The sequence below is a fragment of the Hyposmocoma kahamanoa genome, unplaced genomic scaffold, assembly GCF_003589595.1.
Source record: "Hyposmocoma kahamanoa isolate Upper Pololo Valley unplaced genomic scaffold, ASM358959v1 114, whole genome shotgun sequence".
NCBI classification, from domain to species: domain Eukaryota; kingdom Metazoa; phylum Arthropoda; class Insecta; order Lepidoptera; family Cosmopterigidae; genus Hyposmocoma; species Hyposmocoma kahamanoa.
Genome location: NW_020653383.1, coordinates 4594823 through 4615079, shown reverse-complemented (window position 1 = coordinate 4615079; position 20257 = coordinate 4594823). Strand labels below are relative to the sequence as shown.

Sequence of the window (20257 nt, the reverse complement as noted above, 5' to 3'; positions counted from 1 at the left end):
ACAGGTACATTATTAAAATAAAATTAAAAACAAGTCAATAAGAAAATTCTACATTATTTAAATAAAATTAAGAATGGTTAATAACAAAAAAAAAAAACTAAACAGAATTGTAGGCAATATCAACAATAAATATTATTAATTCCTTTTACATTTAGGTCTCATTCCTGATACACTTATGTCTGTCTATTTGACATAGTTTACAATAATAATAATAATAATAATAATAATAATCATTTATTGTTCCATAAGCCTTACATTAGGTACAGGTTAGACTTATATTAAAGTAAGTACCAAGTATTACATGTTTCTTGGGGAAAGGCTGGTGCTTATAACGTACAGCCGCTGACTAAAATAGAATACTCTGAGCTTTAGCCAGCAGCTACAGTAGGTAGGTACAAAAAGACCGAATATGTACATCTAGAGGCTACTAACAGTACTTATGTGCTTGAATTTATGGTACTATACAATAGAGTGCCAGGATACAAGATACAAATTTTAATAACAAATTCCAGGAGTTAAATGTATAAAATACAGGAGTTAAATGTATATAATAATAAAATTTAATACGATACTAATACATTGGCAACGACATAATGCCTGTATATGTGTGATCATTTGAGCACTATGTGAATGTGCATAATAGTTTGTGAGTGTGTGTGAGTGGTGTATGTGTGTGTGTGGTGTGTGTAAGCGTGTGTGAGTATGCGGAACGAATGTTGGGGTTGGTTAGTGGTTGTTTTATTTTAATAGATGTGTGGAAAACAGCGGTTCACGCAACCTGTTGAAGGAGAGCTTCTGTTTCTTCGTAGTTAAGGTTTTGCAGCCAAGTTGATACTATGCTCTTACATCTGGTTTTGGGAAGAGAATGAATATTTAGTTTCCGGTGGATGGAGTTGTAAAGGAAAGGCCCAAGGAAACAGAAGAATCTATGGCTGAAGCTGGTGTGATAATGGCGGGATTCTGCGACCAAGTGGTTTCTTCGTATGTTATCAGTAGAGTATGGGGTTTTAGAGTGTTGTAGGAGAACAGTACATACAATGTACAACTGGCGTACTGTAAGGACTTCGCAATGTTGGTAGAGGGAATGTGTGGGGAAGAGTCTATGATTAAAAGTGCATACTTTAAGTAAAGCTCGCTGAGCTCGCTCCAGAACAATAAAGTGTGTTTTCACAGCACCACCCCAAGTGGTGATACAATAGGTCAGTACTGATTGGCATAGAGCAAGATAGACCATTTTGAGGATGGAAGGGTCAGCGACGTGTCGAAGGTGTTTGAAGACGAAGATTAATTTGCGTACTCTATTTGCAAGTAGACTAATATAAGCTTTAAAAGATAAATTACTGTCTAACTCAATTCCCAGGTACTTAACTTTATCCGTTTTCTCAAGTTGGGGGCAAAAACAGGGGACGTTGGAGCATTTGGGAGAGTGAGCAGTGATTACGTGTTTGGTAGGAATTGGAAGGTTACGGTTAATTATTGAAAATGTTATATATTTTGTTTTTGATGTATTGAGGGTGAGCATATTACAGTTTAACCATTTCATGACCCTATCTAACCCAAACTGTGCGGTAGAGAATACCTCATCCCATGTATCTCCAGAAAAGTACAGACCCGTGTCGTCTGCAAAAGCAGTTAGGTGACCTCCAGGAATAGGCAAATTGCACAGGTCGTTAACGTAGACGAGAAATAGGGTAGGTCCCACTATGCTTCCCTGGGGAACTCCGTAGCTGATGCAGAGGTCATCACTTATGTTATGATCTATGATAACTCGTTGGGTTCTGCCGGTGAGGTAACTTTGAAACAGAGAAAGTTGAGCACCGCGTATGCCAAGTGATTCTAATTTAGTCAGTAAAATTGGATGTGATACAGTGTCGAAGGCCTTTTTTAGATCAAGGAAAATTGCCAAACTTTTCTTTCTATTGTCAAGGTCTTGGACAATCGAGTTGGTAAAGTTAAGTACTGCTTGAGCAGTGGATCTTCCCACCCGGAAACCGTACTGGTTATCACTTAACAGGTCTTTGCTTTCTAGATAATTAGTCAGTCGGTTGTTGAGTAATCTTTCGAGTACCTTGGATAGGGCGGGTAGTACTGATATAGGGCGGTAGTTGTTAACCTCTTTATGATCTCCTGATTTGTATATCGGGTGAATAAGGCCTATTTTAAAAGATTTAGGAAACACACCTGTGGAGAACGACATGTTACATATATGAGTTAAGGGAGGAGCAATTAGGTAACTGTAGGCTTTAATTAGTTTTGTAGATATACCGTCCCATCCCACCGCACAGTCCTTTTTTAGCGACATAATTACACGAAGCACCTCCTGTTCATCGGTGGGTAGAAGAACAAATGAATGTGGGTTCGGGTTCGGGACAATAAACTTGGTAATTCGCTTTTAAGCACTATTTTCTAAAAAGTATTCTTTGAGTGAATAAAAAGCTTTGCTCTGTAGATAGCTCTTTAGATGGGCTACAAAGGCCTTATGTGTATCTTATGTTTTTATATTTATTGGATCGCATTATATATTATAATTACCATACAGTGAGGCCTTGAATGGTATATACCTAGCGTACTGAAAGAACGCTTCAACATGTGTAAACCTCTATTGTTACGCTTCAGAGTCTTTACAGGAGAGAAAAGATGACTGTATTTCTTTACAAATTTACTACACTCGAGAATATAAATTGAGGTTGGTGTCAAAATGTTGTGTTTAATAAAGAACGACTTACAAGAGGTTTGTGAGTCTAAATTAGCAAATATTCTTATACATTTCTTTTGAAGTAAGAATAAGTTGTCAATCTCAACGCAATTTCCCCATAAAACTATCCCGTACGAGAGCCTTGCGTGAATAAAGGCATAGTACGCAGATAGAGCTGTTTTAAAATCTGTAACCTTTTTGAGGTTGTACAACGCATAAATAAATGTAGACAATTTACCAGTTAAGTTTTGTACATGAGATTTCCAATTCATAGTTGAGTCTAATTCAATACCGAGTAGGGTCGCTGTAGTTTCTGTTTTAAGTTCTGTATTTTTATATTGATATTGTATATTTAAAGGTGATTTTTGGTACGGTCTAAACTGAATAAGTTTAGATTTTTTTATATTCAATTCCAAATTGTGAGAGTTTAGCCATTTTATAAGATTTTCTAGTGTCTTATCTATTTTGTCCTGTAATTCTTCCTCATTTACACAAGATAATATGATTGTAATATCGTCTGCAAATAAAGTGCAATGTTCTTCACATATTTTGGGCAGATCATTTAGATATATCAAGAACAAAATACAACCCAAAACGCTACCTTGCGGGATAGAGTTAATGATGTTTATTTTATCAGATTTTATGTTTGTAATAGTACCTGTTTTATAATTCAAGTGTTCAATTTCAATAACTTGTTCTCGTTTTGTCAAGTAACTAGTGAGCCATTTATGGGCTAAGCCTCTTATCCCTGCATCATACAATTTTTGCAAGAGTATTTTGTATTTGACTCTGTCATAAGCTTTACTTAAATCCAGTAATAATCCTATTGTATATTTTTTTATTATTTATTGTATTTAGAATTTTTTTACACATTTATAAACTGCCAAAGTTGTCGAATGATTTTCCGAAAGCCATTTTGATTACTATTATAAATAGGAATGAAACTATTTTTCCGGATTTAAATCGCGTATATATTTGTTTTTTCAAACAAACCGACGTTTCGGGCCCTTTACAGGTCCCATGGTCACGGTTGACAACCTAAGAACTCGATACTATTATAAATGTTGAATTTTTCAAAGAAATTACATCTTTGACGAAGTTGGTTCCTACCAATTTTCCTGTGCCAAGGTTCCTGCGCAATTGGGCGATAATTCGCTGGGTCTGTTTTCGTCGCCTTTTTTCGTCGTCATTGTAAAAAATACGTTATCTTTGCTAAGATCAAAGCCATAGTACAATGTTAATCTAGTTGCCAGTTCTTGGTCTGTTTGAATACGTGAAGGAATTAGACTTCCGGCGATGCGGTAAATAATCTACTAATAATGCGGTCTTATAACAATTGTAAGTGACATCATGGCATTTCCCTTTCATTTTCAAGCTAGCGTGCCGGTGCTGCATTCGACACGCGCAGTAGGGATTTGATGCTCGAATGGAGCTCACTGACAGTACGTGAAGGAGTGCGCTAGTTCTTATTTAAAATGCCAAAGATATTTTTCGTTTCATGTCAATTTGTTGCTGCTGATGTTGGCTTTTGTTTCTCCCAGTGTATTCTGAAAAAATCTATCGTCCATTAACATCTCCACTAGATTCTCATAGGGTTCTTGTTCTCTGGGTTCTGCATCATCATTTACATCTTATATATGAGGTACGGCTAGCCAATTAAGCATGATAGGTGGTATGGGGTACTCATTAGAGATTGACTCTCTAAAATCATACCGTACCGTACTTGGCTCAGTGCTAGAAAAGTTGATGCATTGTAAAACATAGGCTTGTATGTTTGCTACTATTGTTAAATAAAGTCTACTTATAACTTAGGACAAATAATACTGAAACCGTTCAGTGTGGCGCGTGGTTTTATTCATTTGTTGCAGAAATATCATATTTCTTTTGTTTGATGTAACTACTCCTCAGCGCCGGCGCTAGCCCATGTAAGTCCGGGTGCAATCAATACCCTGGCGCTCTCTAGAAGGCACGCGATCAAAATGGAGTATGTGATCGGAAACTCGGGTGCAAATGGTGCATTTATAAATGATGTTGGGAAGAAATAGCCAGCTTACTTCGCTTACGCCGCGAGCGACGCAGGCTGTTTGGAGGCGTCGCGAGGGGCGTTCGGCACTCCCTAATACCCTGCGTCGTAGATAAAGCCGGCACTGGTATTCCTAAGACATTGTCTAAATCAAAACATTTTAACTTTACTTTTCAAAAATAAAAAAGAAATACATACGCATACAAAGCTGCGTTTTTATAAGAATACTGAAATGGTGTTATTAAAGAAAACCAAATAAAAAACTTTTTAACGTTTTTGTAATAAAAAAAATGTTTATTTAAACATTTTAACACTGAAAGTGAAGCAACAGTATTGAGAATCATCGTCTTCGTTCCATAGTTTCACTTTTAGTGGAAACTTTTCCTGAAAATAAAAACATTTCTTTTATTGTACGTACGACACCCACCTAAGAGCAGTTAGTTACACACGGCGACTTTTAACGGCGGTGCAAACGCGCGATTACATCGCTACACTTGTGATTTATATGCGATTGCATCGATGCAATCGCGCGTTTGTATCGATGCAATCGCCTATAAATCGCAAGTGTAGCGATGCAATCGCGCGTTTCACGAACGCACGTTTACATCGGTGCCAAAAGTCGCCGTATGTAACCACTCTAAGCTTTAAAAGTCACTATTAAACGTTCCGAATTTAAAAATATTGTCTAGAGGTGTATATATTTAAGGGTTTGATAATTATACAGAAAAAAGGATTCGACCGGGAGCAAGAAAATCAATCAAATCCACCACTCTGTATACGGAATGCTCATCTCTCAGTTTTATCTCTTAGTCACTATTATGATGCTTGGTTTGTTCGTTCTTTCGGTGATAATTAGTGTTCAGATAATCGGATGCTTATTTACCTATTATTTGGATGCTCGCTTGCACAGAATGTACTTTTGTATCGTTAAAATCCAGCGGTATTGATGAAATTATTTTCATGTATAAATTTGAAGGAAAATGAACGTTTAAAATGTTATTTGTAATTTTATGCAATATTTAAATTAACTTTTGCTACAGAAAGTGCAATTGTAAAAACTTCGGATATCAAGAAAATAATATTAATCTCCATAATTTTTTGCCGAAGGAATCGTGTGGGATTTTAATTTGACACTTCTAGCTGTTCTATTATACTGTGATCTATCTGTCATATTCCTGGCCATCGTCAGACTTTTAAGATTTATACTGAGCCCAAATGTTATAGGTATTTAAAATGTAGAAATCCCGGTATTGATACCGGAAGAAGAAAAAATAAATTTTAAAATTCGCTTCCATACTTTGATAGTAATTCATGGGAAAAAATAAACTCAGCGGAGGCGAGGTGCAACCTTTGGCGCACTGCGTTTGTTCCACCTTCTGAGAATCACCTTCTCCTGGACACTGGAATTGCCATGACCAATCTGGAAGTCTTTATTTACGCTTAGGACCCAGGTTAGCCGGAGCAAGGACAATTTGATTTTTGGAAAAGTACTAAGCTCGATTGTTTGTGCGGTGCGATTCAAACAATGCTGCATCCCATATCGCCCTCCGCATGCCTTAACACCTGCAAGCTTGAGGATATAACTCTGTCGCGGTTGGCGTGGCCGTGTTCTGGGCCACAATTGTACAGTGTATGCTATCGATACGATAACAACAAACGAGCTTTAGGTATAAAAGCATCCGAATATCCGACCATTAGTATATGACCTGGATGCAAATGGCTCAAGACCGAAGAGAAGGATACCACTCGGCAGGGTGACTAAAGGCTGAAGAAGAGATAATTTCTTAATCGTTTGCAGTCCATAACTCCCCGGAGCATACAATAGTACGTCGTTATTCTTCAGCCTGTGTAATCAAGTTGGTACATAGATAAACGGGGGTGTGGCGGATTTGGTGTAGGTGCAAGGGCAACTCGACATTGCAGTTTGTATTAAAAGTGGATGGCCTATAAGGAACCATACGGAACTTACTGTGCCAAGAGTCTTTCCCAGAACAAAGTCCACGTCAAATAGTCTCCTGACGTTCGCCTCCATCGGACAGGTGAGCACGTCACACGCCTCCATTGGGATCTTCACGGTCTTATCAAAGAGACCCTTGTTGGTGTCATCGGCAAATAACGCTAACTTCAGTGTTTTAGCTGAGAATTCTGTAAAGTTTACCGTTATCTAGATACTAGCTTATTTCACTGGTTTGTTATTATTCAATAATAAAGATAGCATACAAAGATCGAGCAACTCGAGCAAAAATTCCTTCTATCTGACTGAATTTGAACCAGCTTCTGTTGCCACACTGGGGTCACAGCTCTTACCGACTGAGCTCCAGACCGAGTCAGCAGATCGTGCAAATTTTTCTCAGTACTTATTGCAGATCAATTTAAAAGGCTGCTTTGCCGTCAGCGCCGCCTATAAGAAATTGATGAAAGTTGCCACGTTGTCGCAACAGACGCTGGTTCGAATCTAGTCAGATTGAAGGAATTCTTCTTTGTCTTGTTCGATCTTTGATAAATAATACAACTGGAAATGTTGACAGAGAATTTCGGTATGTTGCGTAGTAGGTAATTACTTAATTAGCTCTAAAGACGACAGGGGCGTTCAAGTCTAAGTCTAAGATGATCTAAGTTCAAAGTAAACTAGCCCAATCATTTCGAGATAATTATAAAAGTTACATTGTTACGCTTTTAAATAAAGTTTTTATACACTTTAAACTTTAGCTTTGCATTGTACTAGCATTTTAAAATGGAAATACACACGTTTTACCTAACTTATCATTGTCAGTCAATAATGTCAGTTACCTTGCTTCTCAGCCCGTCACCACGTCCAGAGCAACCTGGCCGAAATGTCGGGAAAATAGGTAGGTGTGAAAATACCTATTAAATTGTTTAAACGCGTTTATTCCCGTTTTCAAATGTTAATATAGTATTTACGAGTATTTTTCTTCTTAGTTTTATATTACCGCTAACACATACAATACAAGTCCCAATGTTGGACACGGGTCTTATCTACGGACCATTATTATTATTTACCGTTAAAGCAAGTGATAATTAGAAAAACGAATGAGTCAGTGGTGTAGGCCGCTAGGTGGGTATCGAACTCAGGATCTTCGACTTAAAAGGCATGCGTTGCCCAATCAGGCTTGCATACAACATTGCTAAATTTAAAAAAAATCAGCTGCTTCGTAATCAATGGTATACTAATAGTATACCTACGCAACTTATGTTCGTGTGTATGTGTTATGTACGAAAAACAGCTGCTTATTTTTCAGATTTTAATACTTTAAAAACTTGCTTCATGTGTACTATCGAATAGGTTTAGTAGCAGACGAGGTCCTTGTGAAAGATTTCGTCCAGGAAAGCCTTCCCTATTTCTGCCGCCAAGCAGTAACGTGAGCATTATTGCGTTCCGGTTTTGAAGAGCAAGGGTGCTGGAGAAATTACAGGCACATGGGACTTGTCAACTTATGTCTCAGGGTGATGGTGCAGTGGCAGTGCCCCTAATATCTTTAAGATTTAAAGCTCTGAGTGGCACTGCAACTGTTACGAGTAGGCGTGTCGCTTATCAACTTGTCCCGTCACTTGGTACTATCAAAAAATATCTTTTTTTTCTACCGACAATATTAGAATTAATGATTTCATATTATCAGTACGAAAATGCTTCAAATTGAAATGCAATGTCAAAGGATAAGACGTTGCGTAAACGTCTTTTTTTTTTAGTAAAACGCATCAATAATGGCGTCGGTAATTTTCACTACATTTTGTAAAAGTAGCTGTACTTTATGAAAGTTTTGTGAAAACTACAGTCACTTTACAAAAATATTGATTTTCCGAAATTAGTATTAAGACAAAAGTTGTTCAAAGTCCATTTGTAGCTTACGAAAGTCGGCATATAAATTACTTTCAGTTGCCTACTAGAAACAAAAAATACTGTATTGACACTAGCGACATCTCTTATAAGGCGATAAGGTCCTAGCTCTGCACTTACGCGGAGTAAGATCCACAGTGATAGTGTATTGCTTGTTTCTCTTGAGAGTGCAGAAGGCGGGTCCTTCAGGACACGGATCTAGGATTACGCTATGTATTGAGCATTTCGTGTTGTCCTCTGTAAACATAATTATCTTAATATTATATCAAAGAACTGTAAGAAACAATGATTAAGAAACTCCAAGGGTTGCTATTAAATAATCACTATTATAATAATGAGATTGTAAACATGTCTTAGTGAATAAAAATTTTAATCATGCTCTTTCCCTAGCAATATCAGCGTTATTTGGTAAGGGCCCTGGGTACCTACCAGAGTTTACAGAGCGTTGCCACTAGCAATTACTTAAAATATTGTATCAAAATATGTAACCTGATTACAGTTGATATCATTATAATATTCATTAGTGTTTAATCACAACACTCATTTGTAAGACAGATTTCCCTAAGAATTATTAAGAAACTCCAAGGGTTGCTATTAAATCATCACTATTATAATAACGAGATTGTAAACATGTCCTATTGAATGAAAATTGAAATCATGCTCTTTCCCAATCAATAATAATAGTGTAATCAAAAAGTTACTTTTTCATGTGATTGCTAGGGAAGCTGTACAATTTGACATATAAGAGTGTGCAATATTCTAAGCGGTTGCTAGTGACAACTGTCACTTTAAATGATAAGTAGACTACAACTTCGCTTTGAACACAATTAATTCGTGTCGTGATAAAACGATGACGTTTGGTGCCAAAAATCGACACAAAAAATTGTCGATATATCACAGCTCTAGGACTTGAAAGGTTAATGACACCTTGGTGGGGATATATTGGACTTCTTCCACAAATCTTTACAAATATAAATCTTCAGTCAAATCTTTAGTAGCAGCATAGCTCCTTATTAAAGAGTTCGTCCAAGGAAGTACTGCTACCTTGCCTATTTCTGCCCCCAAACAATGTGAGCATTATCGCGTTCCGGTTTTGAAGGGTTAAAGGTCCTTGTAAAATTACAGGCATATGAGACTTGTCAACTTATGTCTCAGGGCAGGCGCAGTGGCAGTGTTCCTCAGATGTTTACGATTTAAAGCTGTGAGTGGTCCTACTAACACTAAGCACGTCTTGTTCGTCCTGTCACTTGATATCATAAGAAAAAAATGTCACAGTACATGCTCCACATTGTAATACATTTATGCAGAAAATACGTTGAAATTAGGTACGAAAATGTTAACTTACCTCCGATACAAAACTTTTTATTCAAATTCTCAGCGTTAGCAAAAGCCACAATTAAAATAAATACAAATTTATACATGTTGTGTTCTGTTCCGTTGCAGACGCAGCACTGACTGCGGGCCTTTTGTTCAAAACAAACACATTAATTATGAATAGTATTGTTCATAACAGTTCACACAACCGTTTATTGGAGTTGATAACATAATGACCATACGTTTCTGTACGAGTGTTTTATTCAATTTTGTAATAAAAGCAAGGAACCATTACATATTATGTATATCGCAAAACTTCCGTTAATTTATTATGACCCTGCCCGCCACAATGCCCGCATTGACACATTCAGTCGTGGGAACTGCTGCGAAAGTAAACGACGTTTGCTATCAAGTTCTGAAAAGAAAAATCAACTGTATCCGATTTACAGATGACGAGAGTTTTAAATGAATAAGGCTGTGTTTGATTGAATTAGTAGTTTTATGACAATCTTGGTAGGTTATAATTTAGGCGTAAAATGTGTAAAAGAACAGAATTCAAAGTATATGCGAGACGGCAATAGTCTAGCAGACTCAGTCTTGTTCTTGACCAAGTCTTGCAGGGTCGGACTTGGTCTTGGTCTTGCTAGAATTAGATGATACTTATATCGAACGAAATGACATAAATAATTATATTTAATATTTTTACTGGTATAATAATGATAATAATAGTAATGTACACCAGGTAAGCTAACCAATTACCTGGTCTCAAACTAGGAAATCCTGAGCAGCGTGATTGACTCCGGGGACATCACTTCCCTTCATTGCTATGCCCTTACAGGGTATCTTATAATAAGAACCTATACGCTGTTTAAGACTAAGTTGTAAACTCTGTAAGGGGCTATTGCTCTATATAAAATTTAAGGTGTTTGGGGAACTCAATTCAATTCAGTATACAATAACCACAATTAAAAAATTAAATAACTTAATTTTATTTTGGTTTACAAAATAATAAGTGCCTCGTTGATTGAATTATGAGTTATTTATATATGTTTCTTTTTTGAACTCTTAGAAAAATTACGTAGTTATATGTCACCTTTTAAATAAAGATTCGAAAAATTGTATTGCATGTATGTTCAGTAGTGATAATCTATTGTTTTTTCTTGTTTCTTCTTCCTGCTTTTAAGTATTCGGTATTCGGCAGAATAGCAAAAAAAACAGACCGAGTAAACCGAATACCGAATAAGCGTTGGAACTCTACGTCTAGTAATAATATTAATTTGTGTTTTACGTGCAGAACCCGCCTGAGTCGATATCATCGTTACATATTTCTGCAGTAAAGCAGCATTGGTGTGTCTCAGATTGAAGTGTAAAGGAGAATGAGCTGGAAGCTGGAATGCTGCTTTCTTAACACAGCAAACGTCTACAGACGGCTGGTACAGCTTTTTATGAAGTCCCTCGTTCTATGTGCCGGTTAGAATACCAGAAAAAAAAACTTGTAATAAAAATTAACGCCAATATTTATTAGTTAGGCATATAATATTCATTTAATATTTTTAGTTTACAAATATTTAGCGTACCCGGACACGAAACTTAAAGCAACACTGGTTGGATTCGTTGTTTATGTCGTATAATTTCCATTTTAGTTGATACGCGCCCTGAAAATATTAAGAAGTAAAAACTTTAGTAACAGTTACGCCATAAGGGGAAAACTAACAATAGGATGACAAGCAACAGGGATACAAACAGTAGTTGGTACAAATATAAATTATAACCGAGTAAATATAAACCGAATTCATCCCGTAATTTGCCACCATTAGTGGAATATTTTCTTCAAATTTGAATGGAGCCACTATTGGGGTAGGTACGTTCTTTCCAACTACAGACCTAGGGTAAATCTGTTTCTAATAAAAAAAAGAATCATCGTAATCCGTTCACAAATTTTGGAACATTTGTGTAACATACATACACACAAACAAAAGTACAGTACAATCGAATTGAGAACCACCTTATTTTTTGAAGTCGTTAAAAAGGGCCAACATCACAAGTTGTACCGACTTTACCGGTTTACACGAGTTAAGTAGCAATTGCCAAGAAATTTGTCGTGTAAGTATAGAAGTATAATTGATGATGATATATATATATATATATATTGATGCAACTTTGAATTTGTCAAAATCACCAAACAATGTATATATAGTACATATATATTGCTACTTCATTCGTGTTATTCAGTTATGAGAGACGTGTGGAAATATCATAAATATTATTTTACTTGGACAATAATATGCGCAAACTTGTCATCCAAATTTTGGTTTTAAACGTATGTTTAGAATTCAGACTTACAACTGGTTCTTTTTGTCCTATATGTAAAGAATATAAAAGGCTCTGGGTGACACCGTCTGCAGTGGGGCAGGTAGTAAATTTGCAGCCATCCTTGTCAAAACCCGGAAATTCAATTTCGCTCGTTGGTCCGTTGGTCCATACTATAATTGCCACTAAATTCTCGGCTACGAATTCTGTAAATAATTGATACAGCAATTTTTATACGTGATAAGTAGTCTCCCACAGTGGTGCTGGTGATGGTAGTTACTTGAATAACGCCGTCACTGATTGCCTATTCGCGTGAATATATCGATGCCTCCGATGAACACTACTTTTTTTTCCGGGGGAAAATCCGTCATGGATACCACCACGTCACGGGGACGCGCGGTGGTAATGTGAGACTCTTACTCACTAAAAACCCCCGGGTATTCCCACATCCCGCGTGTGACGGGACTGTGACCACGTGGCTTACGATCCACGGCCCTGTCTGCGGTTGTCCGCCACCGCGGACTCACCCCTGGGGGATCACCATTCCCCCTTCATCGTTAGTGGCATGCCGGGAATACTTGGCACACCAACCAACTTGTGAACCCTTATCTAATGGGTGACAAAAGTCCCCGTTTTTGAATCCCAGGGTTCACTCTCAGAGCGGCAGTTAGCGGGCATAAACCAGCCGCTTGCGCGCTTGTTGCAGCCGCTTGTTGCGGCGCATAGGATGAGAGGAAGGATCTTCCGCCGCTTCCTTCAGCAACATTACAGCAATGCAGAAAGACGCCAATTGAACACTGCTTTTTTTTTTTATTATTACCGTGAGGAAAATGCGTTACGCATTCCCCGCCGCTGGGCGATGTGGGACTCTCTCCTGGGGACTATGTCGATCCCCAAGAGCATACCCACTAAAAACGTCACGATGTTCCTGCGCACACCTGACGCCGGAGCCGCGAGGTCCCTTTCAGATGCTACCGCGACTTCGGTGGTGCTGGTCCGCTTTGGGCGGACCCCTACACCATCCCCCCCTAAATCATGGGGGGCTACCTGCACGGAGATGCCCCGGAACATTTGGGGTATCTACCGGCGGCGGAGGCCTGTGCAATGCAGGGGCAGGGTCTCCCAACCCCGCACCCTGCTGGCCTCCGCTGATGGGACGCAGGCGGTCTGCGAAGAGCCGTCGCGTGCGTCCTCTCCGCCGACGCCGAATGGGGTCCGAGAGGGAGGGACCCGTCCGGCTGTCTCCATCTGCGACATCATGTCCTCGCAGAAGGAGACCATCGCCTGCCATGAACTCTCGCTTCCCAACATGGCTTTAACTATGCTGGGCAGTGAGAGGTCTCGTCCCACCATCTCTACGAGATCCCGACGCTGCTGGCTCCAGGTCGGGACACCTCCAAGGTGTGCCTCGCCGAGTCTGTAGCAGCGCCGCACTCGTGACACTCCGGGGAATTGAACACTGCCTACGCCAACTTTATTTTTTTGTCTTTTTCTGTTATTTTTGTAAGCCATATTTATTTACTAATATTATGCTTCCCGAATTTTGTAAGAAAAGTAAAGAAATGAAAAATAAAATAGGAAAAAAACCAATCATAGAAATAAACCAAGAAAAGTTAGATCTTGCTAATTAAGCTCTCTTTTTGAGAGTGACCTTAGATAGTAAACTTCATTGGTTTCCACGTATATCTTATAATATTTTTTTTTTGCGCACAGGGTTCAATACGCGCTTTTCAATTTATTTTTTTTATGCTTTTCATTTAAATCATGCTGAAAAAGCACTTCGATATTTTTACTCGTTTAATGATTTTATTTGTATCTTCTGGGTACGGTGTTCTACTATTCAATCACATAATACTCACTTATTTACATTATTTATAGTACCGACGACAAAGTGACGCATAATCTGAGTGTATACTATCAAAATTGCAGAGGGATGCGAACTAAACTACAAACACTATACATGATTATTCTGTCGATCGATTTTGATATCATAATTATAACAGAACCTGGCTGATTTCCGAAATATTAGACAACAAATTTATAGACACTCTGGTCTATAAAGTTGTACATTGCTTTTCGCTGTGACAGAGATCGTAATGCTACTTCTAATAAAGATGGTGGGGGTGTCATGGTTGTTGTACTGCGCTCATTGAATCCCGTTTTTGCATCATCTTCGCCAACTGTCGGTGACTCTCAATACCTGGAACACATTCTAGTTTATATACCTAGCTCTAGCTCTGACCATAATAAAAGCACATGATTAGTGCCGCCTATATTGGTAATAACTCGCCTACTAAGGTCTATGAGATTGTTTTTAAGCAATTATTGATGACAATTAATGACCCCGACACGGACATGTTTTTTTTATTTGGAGACTATAATATACCGATGGCGAACTGGATTCGGGACACGCAAAACAATAGCCTTATTTGCACAGGTACTAATCCAACCTGTTTAAGTCTACGAGGCTTTATGACACTTTGTGCTGCTTCTCAATATAATTATTTGAAAAACTGTGATCACAGAACGCTAGATCTTTTGCTATCTAACACAAACTGCTCTGTTCTTCCGATTACTGTATCTTTGCTCATATTAGATGATTACCATCCCGCAATCAATGCAATTTTCCTGTTTTGTTCTCAAACTCATTCATACATATGCTCAAAAATAAAAAAAAGGTACTGGATTAAATGGAAGGTCTACAACAATAACTATGACTATTACATATACTCAATATACAGAGACAGATTTCAAAACGAATGCAACAAATGTTATAAAAAATACAAACATTCTGTGGAAGACAGTATAAAGAAAAACAAAAAGTTATTCTGGACGTATATAAATAATCGCAAAAAAACCTAGTTTACCAGCACATATGCATTACAAAGATCGGATTACTAACGATCCGAACGAAATTGGTAATCTGTTTCATTGTTCTTTAAACCCTTACATGAACTATCAACTTTTGACCCAACCTCGTGGATGCCTGGTAACCTGGTAACTTGCTGATAATAGCAATGTATTATGCAACGTATACCTCAGCACTGACAAAATTAATCGACAGTTACACTCTCTTGACGTTACGAAGGGACCTGGCCCAGATGGACTCCCACCAATCTTTATAAAGACAACAGCCAAATTTCTTGCATCTCCACTAAATATAATCTTTAATAAATGCCTAGCTGAAGGTGCATTTCCAGTTAAATGGAAGACCACTAATATAATTCCTGTCTATAAAAACGGCCCTTAACAAAACATTGAGAACTATAGGTCAATATCCATTCTTTGTACATTAGCCAAGATATTTGAAAAGTTAGTCCATGATGAGCTGTACCCGGTCTCGAGTTCCCTCATAATACCCGAACAGCACGGTTTCGTTAAGCGTAGATCAACTGTATCTAACTTACTATTATTCACTGGCTTCGTTTTTGAAAATATAGACAACGGCATCCAAGTAGACGCCGTATACACGGATTTTCAGAAAGCTTTTGATAAAATTGATCACAAACTATTACTTGATAAGCCATTAATTGTATACTAGGGAATTTACTCCGTTGGTTCTCATATTACGTCTGCAATAGGTCGCAGAGAGTCATTGTTAATGGATATCATTCAGACATAATCGACGTAACATCGGGTGTACCTCAGGGATCAATCTTAGGCCCGTTATATTATTTATTATATTTGTAAATGACATTAAATTTTGTTTTCGGCACACAAATTTTCTTTTGTATGTGGATGATTTAAAAATTTATAGAAGCATTACTAGTGATATTGACTGTACTTTACTTCAACGTGATCTAGATCATTTAACTCACTATTGTATCATAAATAAACTCAAGTTAAGTATTCCAAACTGTAAAAGTATTAGTTTCACGAAAAGGAAGATGAAAATTACATATATTTATAAACTTTGCAATAACACATTAACAGTAGTGAATTCCCTGCGAGACCTCGCTGTAATCTTAGATAATAAGTTACACCTACACATTGACTCCATCGTTGCCAAGTGGTTTCATATGTATAAATTTGTCATCAGAACTGCCAAGGACTTCTCTCGTCTATCAACTTATCTTTACTTATACATTGGTCTGATTCGACTTCAAGTGGAGTATGCACGCTCAATTTGGGACCCTCACTACAAGAAATACTCAGAACAAATTGAAAAAATTCAAGCTAAATTTCTTAAGTCGGTAAACAACAAAATATATAGAAGAAGTACACCACCATGCGAGAACTTAATATCTAAGTTTAGGATGCTAACACTTCACAATAGACGAATGCTTCTTCAAGCTGTAACACTCCATAGACTCTGTCACAATTTGATTGACTGTCCAGATCTTGTGCAAAATATTAAATACAATGTACCCACGAGAGTTCATCAACGTCGTACGCGCTCCTATCCGCTATTTAAAACGGCTAGCTGCCGAACAAATGCTGGCAAGCGAGTTCCCCTACGTCGCGTTGTTTCTCAGTACAATGATTTGTTAGTGTTATTGACATATTTCATTTACCTGCTTCTAAATTTAAAAAGCTATTATTGAAGCCCTGTTTTAACTTGTTTCAATTTTGCCTTACCCATCACACACGGCAATTTCAATTTCAACTTTATTAATAATATGTGGATAATGTTGTTGATTGCACGTGTAGTTATGTCACTTAACCTAATAAAATCTTCCTTGGTCAGCAGATTAAGTTCTGCTGCATACGCAGTCCGTAGAATACGTGAGCTTAACGATGGTGCTACTGCTAGACTACTTTACTTTAGTTACTTCCATAGTATAATGTCCTACAGGAATCTCATGTGGGGTAAAGCGGGAAATGTACAAGCCTATTTGTAATGCAAAAACGAACGATTCGTTTTGTGTACCGTTTAGACTCTTGGGTTTCTCTCATGATACCAGTCTCCTTAAATTTTAAGGAGACTGGTATCATGATTGTGGCATCACAGCACATTTACTCAAATATTTTGTATGCTCGTAAAAATATACATAATTTCATTAAAAAGGAGATATCTATAATATTAACCTTAGAACTAAGTCCAAACTCATGGTACCACGATATCGTTTAACTAAGGTAAACGATTCTATTATGGGAAATTGTATACATATAATGTAAGATTATCATTTCCTAACTTTAAAATATACTTTAAAAGTATTTTAATTGGAAAGTCATAAACAAAGTTGAACAGTATGTGTTAGATAAAGATGTATAGAAAGACAACATGTTTTGTTGAAAATTATTATCAGAACAAGGGTCTTCATTCTGGAGCACTTCCCAAAACACCCAGACCAGAACCAATTTAGAAAAGTTCATTGCCCAATTTGGTCCTACCGGGAATCACGGGACCTCCTCATCCAGCGCCCACATTATATTCGGCCACCAAAGTCAACAAGTTGTTAGCTTACTTTTTTTAAGACGCCAACAGGCAAGACGGAAACATCCTGTGCCTGGCGGTAAGCCTGACCGTAACAGTTGCATTGACAATCCGAGTTTTACATCATAAAAATGTGAGTGACACTGCGCCCGTCATCTTGAGACATAAGTTACCCCAGCACCCAGCAAAACCGAAACGCAGTAATGCTCACAGTAGGAGACAAGACTTCCCTGGACGAACTACTTACAAGAAACTCCACTTCTACTAAAACTGGTGGTGACTTTGACTTTTTGGAGTACACTGTTTTGTAGAGTGGGTTTTGTAAATATTAATTTTAGTGCTATGTATGGAGAAGTCCATAATTAAAGAATAAACAATTCTTCCGTGGAAACTGTAATGTTTACGTTAGAGATGGCTTATGTACTTACTAGGGGTAAAATCAAATTCGATACTAGCATTAAATTTTCTTTTAATGCTACACTCTTTCTTTGGCGTTGAACATGGGGTCATACGAATCTTTTCGATGATGCAATGCTCACTGCCCACTGAAAATAAGAAGTTAAAATTTAATAACGAAACATTCGAAAGTTATAGTTGAGGGAGAAATAGAAAAAAAAAATTAAATAATGTATGCAATTGCTCTGCCTGTCCCATTTCGACAAAACGAGGTCTCCCTCGTTATAAAGTGTGAAACTGTTTTCTCTATGCTTCTGCCTGTTGTAGGCAGGTAATAATTTTATTACATTATTAATATACATCTTTATTTTAGACAAAAGGATCCTTAAATTTGTTAGATACATCTTACTTAAGGACTACGTTAGTAAAGTTTTGGTCCTTGTCAGCGAATTTTATCTTTTACTAACAAGTATCCACTTAGTATGCACTTCCTTGGATGGAGTTGGTGCTAGCCCGTAGTCTCCAGAGCAGCGAGTCCGTCCTTTTGCGCATGATGGCGTAATAGCCATCTGTACGCGCATGCGCAAATATAGCAGATGTGATGGAGAAACGTTGTGTTGAACACGAAATTGAAACTATTAGTGAAGAACTTTTTCAGGTTTTAAAGTTTACGTCATTTGACTATGTTGGTGGAAAGAAAATAGATTGCCTTGGCTTTCTTTTTGTATAGGGTTATAATACTGAAATTGATCAATAAGAAATATTACAGCAGTGAGTTGTGGAGATACTACGATAAGAGCAATGTCCCTGTTCCTAAATGGAAGAGGAAAGAAAAATGTAGAGCTAACAAACAAGTTTTTATATTTTTATGATTCCTTTATGGAACCAGAAATAAGTTCCATTAGAGACTAATTAAAAGAACCGGATACTTACCACCGTCACAGTAATGTACATCTAGCTCCTCTCCATTGATCACAGTTAGTAAAGCACAAATAAAAATGACCACGCGCATTTTTGTTTTAAATTGTTAATTATACAAGTATGGACTATCCCGTGAGCTTTATTACGTACGGGGCTGTTGTGAACGATGGGCAGTTTCTACTTACATTTTTATATCGTCTTATCTACCTACGTCGCGCTATTTTGTGAGATTGGAAGAGGTAAGTCTCATTTATTATTTCTTGAGGATTTTTCTAATTTTCAGAATTTACTTAAAGACAGATTTGTTAAAGACTTATTAGTTAATAACAATCATTTGGCGTCAATGTTCATTATAATGTAAGTACGAAAAGGTTATAAATTAATTTTATTTTGTTTTTTGTTTTTTATTTTGTTTGCCTATTTATGTAAATAGGCAAACAAAATAGTCTAATTTGGATAAGAAAATATTTTTACGATTGAGTTTGCATTTAAAATGAGATAGTAATTAAATTATATACGCAAATAAATAACTTACCTTTCATTCTGCTGTCAGTATAGCCTATAAAGAGATTGAAAAATTGGTTTGTTTGAAAAGAAAAATAAACCTACGCTATTTTAAGTTCGGAAAAGATCATTTAAAGTCAATCACTCAGCTAAAAATCTTTCTTTTATTTGAAAATGAAAATTTATTTGCTTAAAATATGGTGAACAAAAGATGGAACACAGTAGAGATATAGAGCTCATATTTTACCACATTTGGCATGCAAAATTATACTTATAGTGATTGAATTAATTGATTAAATTACAAATAATGTCAGTAGACATGCACAAAACAGTTAAAGTTCTAATTTTATTTCAATACATAGTCAATATATATAATACATTACAAATCTCTTTCTTTTTTTTTACAAATTTTATAAATCTGAAGCTATATCTAGTAATGTAGCTATAGTTATTAATTATACATGTTACAAGTAGTTGTAAGCTATTGTCATAGCATGCAGAAGTAAAAATAAAAAATAATAATATAATTTATTTTATTTATTTATTTATTGTAAACATGTTTACACGGCATTACAGTTCCATAACCAATGCGCCGTGAAACCAAACTAATTAAAAAATAACAATAAAAAAATTTAAAAAAACCAAACACTGAAATAATAAATTAAACTATAGCGCTATACTTGACTCACTATCATCCATCGCTTCACAAAATCTCAGGCATTCACAACACACAGCCGCCCATCGCCATGCAAACAGATCACACTCCGGTGCTATAATAAATTCATGTCACTGTAGGTTAAATCAATTATATTTATAATCAAATTTGAACAGCTTTATATGAAAAGAAGTCTGTAATAGAGT

General features: G+C 36.9%; 2 protein-coding genes across 2 annotated transcripts; both read right to left on the bottom strand.

Annotated features, from left to right (window-relative positions):
* Positions 1 to 4982: 4982 nt before the first annotated feature.
* LOC113239693 (MD-2-related lipid-recognition protein-like) lies at positions 4983 to 10034 on the bottom strand. Its single transcript, XM_026476776.1, has 4 exons — positions 9920 to 10034; positions 8695 to 8811; positions 6688 to 6863; positions 4983 to 5102 (listed from the first exon to the last, which is right to left on the bottom strand). Exons 1-4 carry the CDS (start codon positions 9993 to 9995, stop codon positions 5013 to 5015), a joined length of 459 nt encoding a protein of 152 aa, XP_026332561.1. The 5' UTR covers positions 9996 to 10034; the 3' UTR covers positions 4983 to 5012.
* Positions 10035 to 11389: 1355 nt separating this feature from the next.
* On the bottom strand, positions 11390 to 19072 carry LOC113239690 (MD-2-related lipid-recognition protein-like). Its single transcript, XM_026476773.1, has 4 exons — positions 18905 to 19072; positions 18004 to 18120; positions 12232 to 12404; positions 11390 to 11543 (listed from the first exon to the last, which is right to left on the bottom strand). Exons 1-4 carry the CDS (start codon positions 18981 to 18983, stop codon positions 11457 to 11459), a joined length of 456 nt encoding a protein of 151 aa, XP_026332558.1. The 5' UTR covers positions 18984 to 19072; the 3' UTR covers positions 11390 to 11456.
* Between the last annotated feature and the right edge of the window lie 1185 nt (positions 19073 to 20257).

What these genes read in the sequence shown, in the direction of transcription:
- LOC113239693 (XM_026476776.1), bottom strand. Translation starts at nt 9,995, where the DNA reads ATGTATAAATTTGTATTTATTTTAATTGTGGCTTTTGCTAACGCTGAG. An exon ending in TAAAAAGTTTTGTATCGGAG is followed by an intron (nt 8,812 to 9,919) that starts GTAAGTTAACAT and finishes TTATGTTTACAG; the next exon opens with AGGACAACACGAAATGCTCA. An exon ending in CACTGTGGATCTTACTCCGC is followed by an intron (nt 6,864 to 8,694) that starts GTAAGTGCAGAG and finishes TAAACTTTACAG; the next exon opens with AATTCTCAGCTAAAACACTG.
- LOC113239690 (XM_026476773.1), bottom strand. Translation starts at nt 18,983, where the DNA reads ATGCGCGTGGTCATTTTTATTTGTGCTTTACTAACTGTGATCAATGGA. An exon ending in CGAATTTGATTTTACCCCTA is followed by an intron (nt 12,405 to 18,003) that starts GTAAGTACATAA and finishes AATTATTTACAG; the next exon opens with AATTCGTAGCCGAGAATTTA. An exon ending in TAGGACAAAAAGAACCAGTT is followed by an intron (nt 11,544 to 12,231) that starts GTAAGTCTGAAT and finishes TAATATTTTCAG; the next exon opens with GGCGCGTATCAACTAAAATG.